General features: G+C 42.6%; 3 protein-coding genes across 3 annotated transcripts; 1 reads left to right on the top strand and 2 right to left on the bottom strand.

Moving 5' to 3' along the window:
• Positions 1-5,904: 5,904 nt before the first annotated feature.
• On the bottom strand, positions 5,905-7,086 carry KY384_006723 (uncharacterized protein; the record flags this gene model as incomplete). Its single annotated transcript, XM_044815216.1, has 1 exon — positions 5,905-7,086. The coding sequence occupies one exon, from the start codon at positions 7,084-7,086 to the stop codon at positions 5,905-5,907; it is 1,182 nt and encodes a 393-aa protein (XP_044668316.1).
• A 3,821-nt stretch (positions 7,087-10,907) lies between these two features.
• Positions 10,908-13,044, bottom strand: KY384_006722 (uncharacterized protein; the record flags this gene model as incomplete). Its single annotated transcript, XM_044815215.1, has 2 exons — positions 10,908-11,497; positions 11,607-13,044. The coding sequence occupies 2 exons, from the start codon at positions 13,042-13,044 to the stop codon at positions 10,908-10,910; spliced, it is 2,028 nt and encodes a 675-aa protein (XP_044668315.1).
• Positions 13,045-14,415: 1,371 nt separating this feature from the next.
• On the top strand, positions 14,416-15,228 carry KY384_006721 (uncharacterized protein; the record flags this gene model as incomplete). The annotated part of the gene is made up of 3 exons (XM_044815214.1): positions 14,416-14,665; positions 14,695-14,877; positions 15,005-15,228. 3 exons carry the CDS (start codon positions 14,416-14,418, stop codon positions 15,226-15,228), a joined length of 657 nt encoding a protein of 218 aa, XP_044668314.1.
• Positions 15,229-16,461: the final 1,233 nt, after the last annotated feature.

The following is a 16,461-nucleotide window of genomic DNA, read 5'->3' as shown; positions in this document are numbered from 1 at the left end:
GTTTATAGTGCTATTACTTAAGAAATCTTTAATTAATAGCTAGAGGAGGAAATTTTACCTTACTATAACCTATTTTTAAAGCTAAAGTTAGTTCTATTACTAGATAATATATTTATTTATTATTTTAAATATATTAAAGAACTTTATAAAAAGGCTAATATTATTTTATAGTACTTACTACTATATTCTCCTAATATAAACCTAATTAAGCTTTTCTTTTTAAAGCTTAAAGTATAAATAGAGAGATATTTTAAATTAGCTAAAGGCTTAGAAGGTAAGGATTTTAAACATTTCTTATATATTATAATAGAAAATAATAAAAGTAATAACTCTATACTAGATTATTTTAAAAAAACTAATATTTATATTCTATTTAAGTAAGAAGTAGAAAATAATAATATATTTTAAACTTTAGTAAAGTAGTTTAATAAATAAAGCCAACTTTTAAAGTATTTAATAAAAAGACCTAAGCTTTTTTGAAGTCTTTTATTATAATATTATATATTAAGAATTTTAGTTTTAAACTTTATATTTATTTTATAAATAATAAGCTATATTAGAATAATATTTTTCTTTTTAGATTCTATTTTATTTAAATATAAATAATTATATAATAATATAAAAATAAAATTAAAAGAAATAAAGTAAATATCCTACTACTATTAAACTTTAAAAAAGCTTATTCTCTCCTAATAAGCTATTTAATTATTTAATTAATATTTAACTTTTTAACTATATTATTAATTCCTTTAATTAATATTCTCTATTAAATAGATACATAATAATCTATATTAAATTAGAATTATTAAAATAAGATTAGACTTTAATATATAACTTTAAAGGAATATTAAAGTTTATTTTTAATTAATTTTACTTTACTTATTACTCTACTTTCTTTATTTTTTATAAAAATTCTTTTACTTTATAGCTTAAATAAAGTTTAATATTTATTAAAATACCTAAGCCCTTTTAAGCTTTATAGTTAAACTTTTTAATATTATATAAAGTAAGTTATTACTTTTCTAAAATATTAAATAAATATTATAAACTAACTTATTAAAAGGGATTCTACTATAAATACTATTCCTTATAAGCTTTTAAATAATTAATAAAGTTATTTTTAGCTTAAACTAAATTATTATAATTATAATAGCCCTAGGAGCTTAACTTTACTAAAATATATAAATTATAAAATAAATAAAGTAGTAATTATAGCTTATTAATAAATTAATTTACTTTAAAGTTTCTATTAAAAATAATATTAATAATAGTCTATTTAACTAGGTTTAAAACTTAACTAATAATAAAGTTTAAAAATAATATAATATAAGTAGGAATTTTAAATATAATTATTAAAGGTCTTTTTATTTTTATTAATTATTTTTATAACTTCTCCTTTAATATATTTAATAGAATACTAAAAATCGCTATACTAGCTAATATACTTTTATACTAATCTAATATATTATAATTTAAGAGTAGCTAATAATATCCTTATTATTCTTTAAATTACTAGTATATTTTAATACTATTTTTTTAATTATAGTAATTAAATATTATATATTTCTATTTATTAAATAAGTTATTACAAGATATAATAGCTAGGGCCTATTACATATAATAATTATAAACTTCTTTTTCCTATTTCTTAATAATAGTATTTTTTAAAGCTTTTTTAAAAATATTTTTATTAGGACTTAGATATGTAGTATAGAATAGTATTAGAAATATATATAAAAAAGGCTCCTATTAGATTCTAATAGGTTTCTAATAGGCACTTAATTTTATAGATATTTTGGAAAAACTATAAAAAAAGAACTAACTCCTACTAAAAGAAAGTAAAGATCTTTATTATTTAATATAAAATCCCCTACTTTTAGTAGCAGGCTCTAAAACGTTTTCCCCGCTCCTTAATAAGCTAGATTGCCGATCCACGCTTCTATATACATAGTAAACTATAGTATAATAATTTTTAAATAGGAGCTTAAATTAAAATTAAATATATTTAATACTAATAATATTAATAATATATTTAAATCTAAACTAATATTAGCTTTATTTCTTTTTTATAATATAGGGTTATTATTAATATTAATAATAATCTTCTATAAGCTAAATTTCTATAGGAGCTTAATAGAAATATTCTTTTACTTTTAAAAATACTAGCCTTTTATTATATTTATAATATCCTCCTACTATAATAAATTATAATAATTAATATACTTAGTATTTTTAAATTAATAAGTAAAGTAGGTATTATAAAATATAAGCTTAGCTTTAATATCCTTTATAAAAGCTTTAGCTTAAATACTTTAAATAGTATTATTATTATGCTTTTAAAAATTAAATTTATATAATAGTTTAATTTTACTATATTTCTTTCTTCTTTTATATTACTTTGATTTTAATACTATATTAACTATAAACTACTTAAGAAGCAGTAGGAGCTAAAGTAGGAGTACTTTTAGTAATAGAAGTAGCTTTTTTCTATAGTTATAGTAGTATAAAAAGAAAAAAAAAGGAGGATTAAGAAAAGGAAAAAGAGGAGGTATTTACTTTTTTATTACTCTACTACAAGTTTAAGTATTTCTTTTTTTCTATATCTTTTTTAATAACTTAGTTTTTTTTTATAGATAGCTTAAAAAATAATTACTTACTTATTATTATAATAAGTTTATAATATATTTTAATTAGTAATAAATTAAATAAAAAGCTATTAAATACTTTACTTATAAGCTTATATTATTATATAAATCGACAAGGAAGTATAATTTCCTATTTAAAACTAGCAACAAAGTCTTTATTAAGTTGTTATTGAATTTACACAGTAGTTGGCAAGCTTGTACGCGTTATTTTAGTAGGGGAGACGCGAAGCACGGCAAAATTCCGAAAATCCCAAGAAACTCTTATATAGGGATAATACTGACTACCAATCATACGTGGACTCTAGATGCGCTTTTCCTGTTGTAGATGTGGACAATTCCTTCTCTTTAGATGTCTCAACTCACGCGATTGATTGCAGAAAGCCAAGCTGCTCGTCAATCAATTGTCCGCACCACGTACTAGGAAGTTTGTTCTGCTAGGGATGATTGTGATACCGACGAGGTGTCTTGGCAGAAAGACGCGTCGAACTTCATGCAACTAATCAAATGCATGTGCGGGGTATCGGGACTATTCATTCGCATACACATGGAGTTCGGTTTAACTCTGCGCAGACGCTCGGAGATTGAAATCGACACTGCGCAGACGCTCGGAATTCGGGGTATCTCTTTTGCAGATATTCGGGAATCAGGAAATATCTTTAGGAAGTGCTCGGAGATCCCCAAAGCCTTCCGTGCAACCGCTGAAAGTCAGCTCTGAGCGACGCATGATGACCACATGAGTCGAAAAGTATACTAGCACCTATGTCTGTTATCTCAGAGAGACTTTCAGTGCTTTCGCGCAGGCCTAGATAATTCGAAAACCCCGTCGCCCGACCAGGGAATTGGCGAATACTCTAACCTCAGAGGGTAATGATCTCGGGGACATTTTCTCGCAAATGTGTTCTGAGCTCGTCATCATATAAGGCCAAAGCGTTACCAAAGTGGAGCTATCATTAGTGACGCCGATCTCGGCCAACCCATACGTGTGTTGCATTATATCCATGGGACATCGCAAAACCATGAACGCAGTGCAACAAGTTTGCTCTTCAGACTGCCCAATCGCGGTTTTCGTAGATTTATCGTCATTGACAGATACTCACTTTTAAGAAACTTAGAGATCATAAGTTATCTCCTCGAGCAGCAGTTTGCAACAGCGTAACTGACGCGAGAGCACATGTCAAGACGTGCTGTTTCGCAGCGTGCGAAGTCCTATGCATAACCTTAGCCAGGCTGAGTCTAGTCAATCTGACGCCGGCAGTGGACTCAATCTGGCTAACAAAGCAATTTTTATGTAAGTACCTTGCCTAGCCAACGTCTTGCACCCTAGCGCCTGCAATAGTCTACAGTGTTTTTCTCAGGCTCTAAATCTTAGGCAAGGGTGCGGATTCTTCCCCTCTTTCAACCTTAGATCTGGACGACGTCGCTATTGCCTCTATCGATGGTATCAACGTAATACAAGAACAGCGACCCAAACCTCAACATCTGCAACGTCCAGAACATACAGCAAGCTCTCTGGTTGGTGTCAATGTACAAAACTGAATGGGCGTGTAGCGAGGCTGACGCTCCGTGGCTAGTGTGGTAGGCTGTGAGGTCGCAGGGAAAACCCCTAAAATTTCGTTTCAAGATAACATTCGTTGGGAACAAAGCCTGTCACTTAAGCATGTCTGTGCTCTTCAACCTTATTCCGGTCAGAAAGTGGAAACGTTTACACATCTCATAGCGCAGGCGTGTGGACAGGACCAATCTGAAGCCGTCGGCGATGTTACCGTTACTATGGGGGAACTGGAACCATTTCACTATGATAATCTCTGCTTTCATCCTGATTCTCAGTCTAATGAGGGCTTTCTTTGCACCACACGAGGTCGCAGCACCTTCTGGTAAGAATCTATCTAAAAGGGTGGCCATCAGACCTCGTCCATTTGGATCATCAGTGACATCCGGCCCCGTGACATATCTCCGCACCTCCAAGCTCTCAGACGACACCCTTCTCGGCGCCTACATCACCATCTCCGGCCTCTCCAGCACCTCCAACATCGATAACCCGTATATCCTCCAACTCCCTACCGGCTGTATCCTCTGCGCTGTTCGTGATTATTCCAAAGACCTTGCCACTGCTGCTTTGACTTACTTTCGCATTACAGTTACTTTTTCGGACGACAGCGGTCGCACCTGGCACTACCTAAGTGAGCCCAAGGGACATCCAAGTAAGGGTGTGAGTGGCGATTAGGAACTTTTCTTACGCCTGGCGCGCGATGGATCGGTGCAGTTGTATTATAGCCATGGGATGTCTGCTTCTGACCAAGACACTGTTGAGCGCTTCAGCACTGACGGAAGGATTACGTGGCTGCCTCCACAGATGACTGCTGGCGGTAATCTGGTCTCGAGGGTTGGTATGACGGGCGTTGCGTCGGTCGATGAAGGGACTTTGATGGCTGTCTTCGAGACCAATACGAGAGGTGGCGGGTTCGAGATTGGCGCTGTTGTTTCCGCCGATGATGGCAAGACGTGGGGTGGGAGACGTGCTATCTATACCCCCTCAAATGCGAATGCTGGTGCTGGCGCTCCGCAGATCACAAACGTGGGAGGTACGTTGGTAATAAGTTTCATGACTAATGAGGATGCAATGTTAGATTCGCTGGCCCACGATTATGTTGAGGGGGGATCGAAGGTGAAGATACTGACGAGTGGGGATGGTGGCAAGACTTGGGAAATAAGATTACAGTGGACGATATTGGTGGACTGTGGCCAGGCTTGTGTGTAGTTGATGAGAGGACAGTACTGGTGATGTGGGATCAGGGGGAGTGTCGAAAGTACAGAGACTGGAGTTGGTATAAGTGACTGTTATTCCAAAGGTTCGTGGTTTCCTCAAGAGACCATCTGGACAGTGCCTAGTAATGTCGATGACCACTAAGAGAGATCAAATACAAAGGAGGCTGATGAAAGTCCTATATTGTTTTGTGGTTCTACTGTGCATTTACGTATGAGAACCTTAGATACCGAACTTTAGTCTTGTTGAGATGTAGTCTTGTTGAGATGCATTCACAAAACCTGACACCGCCCTTGGGTGTTCACATTTGTTGTCATTTTTGAACTTTAGAGGAAATGCCTAATCGTCCCTCACTGCTTGTTCCATTTATGTCAGCCCTTTTATATACTTCTCGGCTCTGAAGGTTGGGACGGACGGCAGGTGATTACAAAATCGCGACATTTTGAGCCAGATTATGGAGTCGACTTCTTCCAGTCCTCGCGTATGGTTCAGTGACTATTTGAGAAACGGCGTCTCAAAAATTCGGCTGACGTCCCCCTTCGCAAATTCGACACTTATTACGAGAGTAGGAAACTCCTGATTGACTGCCATTTCATGTCTTAATGTTACTTGTAGGTCTTTCCCTTCGACCCAAGGCAGCAGTACACTGTCATTCCTGTCGAAGTGCAATGTTTTCAGGTCAGATGAAACAAGCTCATCCAAGTTGAGTCTCTCACGTGCTGGCACTGGGCATTTGAATGACAGTCTTAGCAAGTTGCGCAGGGCTTGAACTGTTGCTTCATAATCAATTGACTTTCCTGCCATCGAGATGAAGATTTCTGGAGGATCGCGAAGTCTAGACGCTCTTGTCCACGCGCCATTGTGGCAGGGATCTAGCAGGTCATTCCAGCACAGTATGTGTTCTGTCCCTTTGAATGCGGTCAGGGTTATCAGCCTCGGCGCTTCCTCCCGGGAAGAAATATAACGTGAAATTTGTGATCTGTCATTGTGGAGCTGTATCTCCTTTGGAGCATTAGACGAAATATCTAGTACTGAAATCCCTTCGGCTTGTAAGTCTGGCGCCACATACAGACATATAGATGACCAGAGATGTGGTTTGTCCGCGGCAGGTTGATGAGCTGATGGATTTGTTACATAGAATATTTTGCTATCGACTTCCTTGTATTGCTCCATCACAAGTGTGTTAGAATCGTATCTTACCGATTCATTATTTGGGTCTTCAAGTAGCAAAATGCTCAGATTGGTCTCAGGCGCATATGACCTACAACATCCAAGTTTGACTTGATACAGAGTGTGCTCTTTACTATGAGCTAGGTACGTATATGAGAGCAATCCATTCCTTGTGATGAATGGCAGCTTGATTCGGAGACCTCTATTTGTCACCTCGTAAGGCACAACCTCCTTGGATGGAAATGCTTTGGGGAGCTGGACAACATCGCCCGAGTTTGCAAAAGCTGAAGGGTCGGAGGCAAACATGCCAGTATTTTCCGCTCGCGACTTCGTCGTCCAGGCAAAGATCGATTGGTCACTAGAATGACGAATGATCTCACGCTGTAGTCTTGTGAAGGCTTTCATTCCCTCCCCGTAGAGCAAGGGAAGATTAACATCGAACAATCCCAGTAGGCAATAAGCCATGTCCTCGACTCTGCTCGTTTGCCTTCTTGAAGCCCATGACATTTTTGTTGCTATGCTTGCACCCTTGAAAGAATCCAAGTATTGAGGAGCAATAACCGCTGCGTTGCAAATGGCAAGCTTCAAACTGTGCTTGGTGCCTATTCGAATCCATGCACTATCGTAAAACGTCAATCTTTTCGGTGCCAGAAGTTCTTGCAATGCCCAGCCTCTAGTGAACCATCTACTTTCCGCAAAACTTTCCTGTCTGCTATCGCTCTCATGCTCTATATGTATGTCTGACAAGTATACGTAGCATATTTGTGCTCTTTCGTACCAGTGAAACATTGAATTGATCGCCTCTGACAACTCAGCGCCTTTGTCAAGATCAGCATTGCCAGGACCATGCCCTCGAGTTTTCAAGCTTGCGCACTACTAGACTTATCAATGCAGCATGTATCGATCCACATCCAAGGCCATGATTCTGAGGCTGCCAGTTTACAGCAACCGAGGATTTTGGCGTTGCGATGACCTTGTAGAAATTGCGTGTAATTCACTTCTTTCTCGCCCCATGTGTGGGACAGGATGGCGTATGGAGGAGTGTTAGCATCGGTGAACTCGTGCAACTCGAGCTCGGTGGTATGCAGCAAGCGCATGTCGTTTGAGAAACCCCAGAATATACTGGCCAATGGCGTAGGAAGCAAAATTGCTGAGCTTGAAGCTGCAGGCTCAGCAAAAGGTACCCGTCTTTCGGACTTTACCTATCTTGGATATATAATTCCGTCTTGGCACTACGTCATTATCAATAGTTATACAATTGCTCCCAAACGGCTGAGTGGCTCGAGGTTCGTCTTTGCTTCCATCGAGCACAATACCCGCAGCACCTTCTTCAACAGCTTAATCAGATCATCAAAACGATAATTTCTGATGTGCTTTTCAAGATCCGGGTAGCGCGCTTTGTACGCGGTGAGGGTGATTATGCCCAATCTCCTGGTTTTACACCCAGATCGGCCTCAAGCAAGAGACTTCGTCAACAATTTTCAGACGCGAAATCAAAGGCAATTCGCAGTCTCCAACAGAGCAACACGTGCCCGCTCATGGCTGAGGGAGCGTTTTACCTCATTACAAGCCTTAGGACTTAGAAGGACTTGCACATTCGACTTCAACGCCGCACGCCTAGCAAAATATCCAATGATGTTCTCGTCTATGAAAACTTTATTGGGCGATTGTGCACATCTGAAGTGGCAGTAGACGAACAATTTTTGGATAGCTACGGCAAATATCTACGAAGAAGATTAATATTCTGAAGAACAGAGCATGTTCAATCTCGCATCGGCAAGAACTCCTCAAAAATCCTCAATCTCTATCTCAAGGGTCATATTCTTTAGTAGGATATTATGAGAGAACTTGGGTGTCGTGCCTGCTAAATGCAAGAAAACAAGCAACATTCAAATCAAAGCATTCTGCGCTCAATACAAAAGGCAGGTGAAGCATTTATTCGACGATTCTTCATGAGAGGTGTCCGGAATGTACTTGCTAGGCAATGCTTGCTACTGCAAATCAGTCCGAGCAGGACAGACCATCTCAACAACGCATGACCTATTAAACGCCAGGAGCCGGCAAGGTTTCCGTAGATCCCAACTAGAAATCATGCTATTCTCGAGCCAGGAACTTTTAACCACTGACATCGCATTTGACATCTGTGACCAAAGAGAAACTTTCACGTGCGGTAAGGCAACCATCTAGGACTGATCACAATGAATGCTAGCAATAACAAACTTCATGTCATGACGTCGAGTTGGCCTGGTGCCTACGGCAAGGATAAGGCGTCCAGCCCTGATCGTTTAATGAAACAGGGTTCTAGGGAGCCGCACCACTGGTGACCGATATGCAGGAACACGGCCGCTTGGCTAGTGTAAGGCGCAGAAGATCTGCAGTTCATAGAATAGGGCGTCTGAGGGGCCAATTTGCGGAGATTGACATCGTGAAATTCACTCTCCAGTCAAAACCTCGAGATTGGCGTGAGCTGAATCTTCATACTTTAGATTGGCGAGGTGACAGCATGCCTGATGATGTAATGTTTATTCTTGCGGGAATAATGACGGTATGGTACTCAGAAATCTTGAAGTCATAAAGTCTGGGTGGGTGCCCTTTCTTCGTCTTGGACATAGAATCAAATCACGACTGTCAGCAACATACACATCAAGTTTTCCTCCTACGCATATACATCATCATGAGATTCACTCAAGCCTCCTACGCCGCTGTCTCGGTATCACTCTGCGTGCAAGCCGTCGGTCACCCCTGAAACACCCTCCTTCGCCGCATGGAAGATACTGACACTGTGTTCACAGGCTCTTGGCGCAGTACCCTTAGCACCTGAACGTCGTCACACCTCCACACTGACCTATCGAGGCCCTATCACCCCTGGTGGTGAAGACCATACATTCTTCGGAACAGCTCAGGTAGGCAACGCACATCATTGTCTCCGACCGCACCACTAACCTGTTAGATAGGACATCAACAACCAGATCAAAAAGCGTAATCCCTCTTTCAACCCGGAGGATTTCGAGAGCGTGCGTGAGGCCAGAGCCAAGCGGGGTCTACAAGCTCGCCAAAGTCCTGATTTGGTAGGCCCGGATATCTCTGAAAGCAATCCTCAACATTACTGACCGTGATATTTTCCTTGCCCAGAGCGCTTGCAATTGCGACATCGACGCCATCCCCGTGAACTACAACAATATCCAGGAGAACATCAAATACGTCAGTGACTTGCCTGGCGATTGTCAAGTTGCAGCAAAGTCGTGCGTGCATATCAGCTGCTCGTATGATAATGCGATTGCGTGGTGTAATGATGTATGTTGCATTCTACACACTCTCTATTGGTTTCTAACACTATGACTTCGATAGCTGATGATTATGTAGAATGATCATGACCTGTCCATCAGCTGCAACTATCTCGGCACCAATTATGCGGAGCCAATGTCATATAAGTGCAGACAGGGCGATTTCACAAAAGGGCAGTTCTTCAATAGCGAGAATTGGAATGTGATCATTAAGCAGGAGGGGTGTTAAGGGACCAAGATCGCTCGCCTGCACAATGCTGATCGTGGTTCCTAGTCTTTTAAGCTACTTTTGTGTGCATAGAGCATTTTACTCTTTTGGCACGAGGACTACAGAAGCGTGGGAAGTAAGGGTCATGGATCAGCTTACATAGCTTTCATAACCCTACAATGCACAAGTCTCACCTCCCAGGCGTTTGTTTGGTAGACAAATCAGTCCCTCGACCTTTCGCACTTCATCTAGCTACAAAATCTTTTAAGCATCTCTCCGTAAGGTCACTACGATATGCGACCACAAATGAATCTCAAGGACCGCCTTCTTAGCCGCCGGGGTATTCAGGTCTGTCAGAGGCATCATTGAGGGAGCGCTGGTGTTGTCTTCATGAATATCAAGATTGGAGAGGTGGGCGACGCAGTTGGCGATGGAGAACAAGGGTTGGATAACTAGGCAGAAGCGTTTTGATGCCGAAAGATGCGAGGGATGTTTTTGAGGGGGCGTTACGCGCTGTGGCTATTACGTGTGGACTGGCGTCGTCGGTAGCCTAGACCGTTGAGGTTGGAGGAACCTGTTGTTAGGGGTGTGCGCTTTGGGGTCGACAATGTTGGACTTGAAAATTTCCAGCCTCCAAATAAGTAGGATTAGGTTTACAACCGCAATTATGCGTGAGATTGACTTGAGAGTCGATGTCATAGGTCAAATTTAAATGCATTGATGATTTTTCCCTGATCTCGAGGCGGTGGATCGTCGAATCTAAACAATAAATGGTAGAGCTTGGTACCTAGATTTCCTTCAGATGCATCAAGTCTTCTAGAACATCCATCAAACTTTTAGTGTTCGTAGACTGGGTTGTCGAACCCACACCACCGCATTAAGCTATGTATGAAACCCATCTCGAAGCAATCCCAGGCCCCAGTTGTGGGTTCGTCCGGGTGAATTAAGTGTCGGGCGTAATAGTAACCGTGCTGTTCACGATGAATCATAATCTCCGTGAGATATTGAAATGGGGTCTCATCACTGGCTGGACCATGCGGCATTGAGCGTGTTGAATACTGATGTATGAAGTAGGGCGCCCCCGATTTTCGAAGCAGGCAGAAAACGGCCCCCGTGCGCAGTGACCAAGTAAAACACTTTGCACGTACAAGCCAGCCGATCATATATAAACGGATCATGAAAGTACAGCTTGATTGGAGATGTGGCTGCGGGACATCCTGGACCTGATTGATTTCATCGCGCCACGCCTTGAAGTTCTTCGCTTCTTCTATCATCCACCAAATCAAGCCTGTTACGGCGACGGCTATGATCGCGGTTGCAAAGAAAACCTTCAAGGTCCGACCACTGTTGTTCAATTCCTGAATGTTCATGCCAAAGACAGAGGTGGCCAGGTTGAGGGGCACATAGAGAAACGCCAGTATGGTAACTTGCTACACTTAGCTTAGTTAAGACGGTATCCATGTGCAACTTACATATTTTCACTAGTAGAGGTTAGCGGTAGATAAATGACTTGTGTTTTCTCGTGAGCAACACACCTCGCTTTCCTTCCAGGATCTGATGATTCGAAAGCTCGATAGACTTCCGTGACTCTAAAAGCGCCAATCGACTGGCTTCCAGTTGAAGATGGTCAAAAAGTTGAGCCTCAAATCGACGCGCTTCTTCGACCATGCGATCTCTTGATGCTTTAAATTGCTGATAAAGCTCACTTTTCAGCAACTCGGGCCCCATTTCGAGAGCGACAAATTCTGGAAGGCTTGTTTGTTGATCTTCGTAGCTTGCAATGTAACTCCTTAGACGCGTGCGCCATCGGTAAAGACATTCCGGCATTTGACTCTGGTAGGATTGATGATCGTCTCGAGTGAGATCTCCAGCAGTCAGAGAGTATATATTCTCATTTTTTGACTCCAGTTCACGATAAAAAAGTCGTTTCGTAGCGATCATATACTCTCTGAGATGAAGCATATCAAGATCTACGAATGCAAGTAAAGATGCGAGTAGAATGTGCTCGGGACCCTTGATGATAGCCTGAGAACGAAGTAACATAGTCGCTAGAGCTCTGCAATAGATCCTTCGGAAGCTTAGATCATCATATATATATTTGGTATCATTGCCAGCGTTGTCATCAGGAGCGGTGTCATTGGTAGCGTTATTTTCTTCAACTTGCCCTTCGTAAGTCAGATCCCCCAGCGCACCGCTATTGACTCTTTTGACCCAAGGGATCGTTGTCAAAGTATGTCCCTCATCCCCCTGCATAGTCACCCTTTCTTCAGGGCTATATTCCTGTGGGAGTTCAAGAAGCTTTCCAGCCACCAGAAGTAATGGCAATTGGACACCCCTAGCAAGTGCAAAGTGCCGTGTGATTGCAATGTTTACCTTCAAATGCTCCAGAGTGATGAAACCTGTGGGCCGAAGGCAGGTTTGGTGAATGGGAGACTCTACGGTGAAGAAACTTGGGTCCAGCGCGAAGCTTACACCGAAAGTGTCAACATAGTCAAGCGTCAGAGGTGTTTGTAATAAGACTATACGATGAAGTAGATCGCTACTGAATGAAGTCTGGAGAGCAGAGATCAGTGTACTAGCTGTAGGCTCGGAGTCGCAGTGTAGCTGCACTTTCGTATTACCATTGTCACTCTGGACGATCTTGATTATACTGTTGTTTCTATCCTCCCAACTTGGGTTGGCAATAGAGAAGAGAAGGTTATGGGCAGATATTTCACCAAGATGTTTTTCATCGAACATTGATTTACTCCGAGTCTCAAGATAAGCCTGGTATGAATCAAAACCAGTGGCATATCGAAGCTCCGATAACGTCCTAAGAAGTTGTTCTCGTGTGCTTTTCTCTCCAGGTGTCCGTCGGTGCTCGTCAATATCTTCATATCTCGGAGGGAGGTCCTGGAGGACTGGCCAAGTCTGAGATGCACTACCTTTGTCAATGGTGTGCTTAATGCCATCGATCTCGCTATGAGTATGCATTGTTGAATTGTTCGAAATAGATGATGCGTGGAAAGAACTATTTATCAACACGACAGATTTTAATCTTACATCCCCTTCCCAGCCTCGTCGAAACCGGGTAAGAAGAATGACATCATTCATGCAAGGCACCGTCTTTGGTCTAGCGTCAATGCCAAAGGGCAATGCCCTGAGAATTCTGTGGTATAGGCTCCTGCGAGCTTTCCGATAACTGTAGATAATAGTATCTCGAGCTTACTCATTGTAGCCTTGGGATTAAATTACACGAGAGAAGCGAGACTGCCCAGTGCCTTTTTGATTGAAAAAAATGCCCTACCAGTAGAAGCGATGGCTCCCCAACCGGCTATACCCTGCGACCAGGGTCATAATGAATTATACGCAGTTGAATAGAGCCACGTCTAAGTCACTATATTTTTTAATCTTCTAGACTAGCGGGTTAGGGGTCATATTTTCTAACCTCAACGGCTTACCCTACAATCATCGCCAATGAAAAGGACCCGATTGTGGCAGCACTTGCATTTTCTCATGAGAGAGTGTTTTCCTGCCACCGAAGACTAGCCAGCCTGGAGAACAAGGAGCCATGGGCGCTCTATGGCGTGTGATGCGTAGATCTACTCCTTCAAGCCTCGTTGTAAGAGGAGATGATAAACAAGTGCCAAGAGGAGATCAGTCATCAAAACTCAAAGTCACCTCTGACTTCGTAGAAACGTTGCACTCCGCTAATCATCCCGCGACAATCCTTGCGCTCAAGCCTTGCTTCTGTCTCGGTTACAGCGTGGCGGAAGTACTTGACTTACCCATAACGGGCCCGTGTCTCATCGTGCTACGGGTTTTCGTTCTGGGCTTGAATCTAACCCGCAACGTTTCGATTATGTCTAATTTTGGACGCTGCGACCAATATGCTCTTTAAGTATCCGTAATCGAGCAATAGCCTCCGACTGTAGCGAAGGCTGCGACGAATGATGCGGGCCGTGATAGAGTAAATGTGGCCGTTCAAGGCTACATAGTTTTGTAGGTGTAAGAGCATACGCTGTCGTTTTCACGGCACGAAGAGACATGGTATATAGACTGCGGAGCAATCCCTTCTTGATAGCTTTGCTCGACAGGTATCGCATTGAGTTTAAGAAAAGACCTGTCATACGGTTGTTTGCTTCTTTCTCACCCTGTACAAAATGCTTGGTAATATCCTCTTCCTGTATGTGCTTTCTTCGATGCTCGGTGCCCATGGCCTCGCAATTCGAGAGCCTTACAGTCTGCCATTAGGGGCGATCTTGTTCTCCAGGGCCAATCCTGACTTGTGCGCGGTAGGTACACTATCAATTGATAAACAGATTTACGCATGGCATCAGGAGGTCTTGATACACTAGCTAAACCATGCTTCACCATAGACAATCCCTTGCGACCCCAATCCTCTCCCCAACGCCCCTCTTGATTCAAAAGCCCAAAGCGACGCAGCAGACCAAGCCTGCCAATCGGAAGGCAAAACAAACAACCTGGTCTGCTCAGTCTGCGACCCCGACGATCAACGGGGCCACACAGGCCAATGCAAAGGAGGTGGGCCGGCAACAGACGCAGACAAAGACACGGGCGACGTGGCGAGCGCTTATTTCGGCATTTGCGCAGAGTCAGGCCTTGCGTCTGGTCAATGCATAGGATGTTCCAATCCTCTCCTCGCCATCCCTGACTGCAAGCATTGCCAGAACGCCGATCTTGTAGCGCCTAGCTGTGGTAGCGGGGGCTCGCAGGGTACAACGTCGAATCCAGCTGGGTCTGGCGTTAGTTCTCCTGGAACGCCGGGCAGTCAGCCGGGACAACAAAGTACAGCGACGACAAGCAGTGAGCAGACTAAGTACTTCAAACCCTGTAAGTCCTCTCACGCTGGCTGGGGCTTTGCGTCTCAGACTAAAAAACCCTCTCAATATCTTCGATTAATATTCAATAAGTTCATACTGACCATCTACAGCGGGCGGATTCAAAGGCTGCGACCCAGACCTCGTCACGGACGGCTGTCCCGGCAACGAAGGCTGCGTCGCCTTCGACGCCAATGACGGCGCAGACCAGCAGATCAAGGCCACAATCCAACCTGCGAATAGTCCTGGTCTTTGCCAGCCGAGTTTCGGATTTAAAGGACTCTCCCCTGGTCAGGTGGGGGAGAAGGTCGATACATGCGGTAAGTTGCACTTTTGATCTTTTTCTTGCTTTGTCTGTCTTGAATGTTCTGTTGTTTGCTAGCCTTAGGGTTCCACCTTCGCAGAAGCGGGAGGGATGGGCGGAAGAAAGAAGATTGTGTTGTTATGTTGCCATGCTCAATTTTATGCTTTAACAGAGACTGACGCGGTTTTTTAGGTGGTACACAAGGCCATGTGGCACTGTGTAGCACGGACACCTCGTTGGCTGGGGATGGTGTTTGCGGGGATGGGTGCGCGTGTGTACAGAGGGCGGGTTCGCAGGATCATATCTGTCAGCCTGCGTAGATTTGAGGAATGTCATTTGGCATGTCAACGACTTGATAAATTTCAAAGGGGATGGAATATTGCTCAAGAATTCAGTAGGATATACGCCAGGGTAAGTGTTCGATGAGGTATGTTAGCGTTGGGACTCTAATACACTTTCGTTCCTTTTCAGACATCGTAGAGTCTTCGAAAAGTCCGACTCGTGCCTGTTGCTCATGGTTATGGTATCTGCCGATTTGTAGAGTCACGAATGGAAGTTGTGACATGAGCTCTTCAGTGCTTTTGGTCAACGTTTTCACTGATGACTGATGTATATGTCTCTCGTCGCTCTCATGCACCTTCTTTTGAAATCACGATATCGTGCATCGAACTAGAACGCTTCAGTGCTATCTCCTAGAGTAAAAATACTTGGCAGTCCAGATTTCTTTCCACCAGCAGAAATCTAATGGGCCAATCTCAGACGATTAGACGACCACAAACTCAAAAAGGTAGACATGATGATACTGAACCCTTCACTTAGAAATTTTCACAGCCCCCGGCGCGGCCGGCATCGGCGTCCCCAAGGTAACGGTCACTCTGCTCCTAGCCGGTGCCGCCCAATTAACATCCCCAGTCCCATCCTCCACGCCATTATACCCCACGCTACTCCAAACATCCCCATTTTCACTAAAAGTCGGGTTCTTGAAAAAGAATCTCCCGGCAGCCGGGAAATAGAATTTCTCCGGCCCTGCCAAATCTGCCGCCAGTGCAGCCTCGAGGGAAGAAAAGCGCGTCAGGGCGGCAGCGAAGGCGCTATCGACCCAGCTAGCTAAATTAGTCGATCCGAAGTTTTTGTGGGGGTTGGACTCTTTGGCTTTGCCGCTGCTGCCGAGAACTATGGATGCGGTGGGCGGGGAGGAGGTGAGGGAGGGGGTCGTCATGGCGATTTGGAGGCCGCCGTCTCGCACAGATTGGAGGGTGAGTGTCA

The sequence above is a fragment of the Bacidia gigantensis genome, assembly GCF_019456465.1.
Source record: "Bacidia gigantensis strain McMullin 20006 chromosome Unknown contig_249, whole genome shotgun sequence".
Lineage (NCBI taxonomy): Eukaryota > Fungi > Ascomycota > Lecanoromycetes > Lecanorales > Ramalinaceae > Bacidia > Bacidia gigantensis.
Note: the sequence above shows the minus strand (reverse complement) of the source record. Positions and strands in the feature narration are given on the sequence as shown.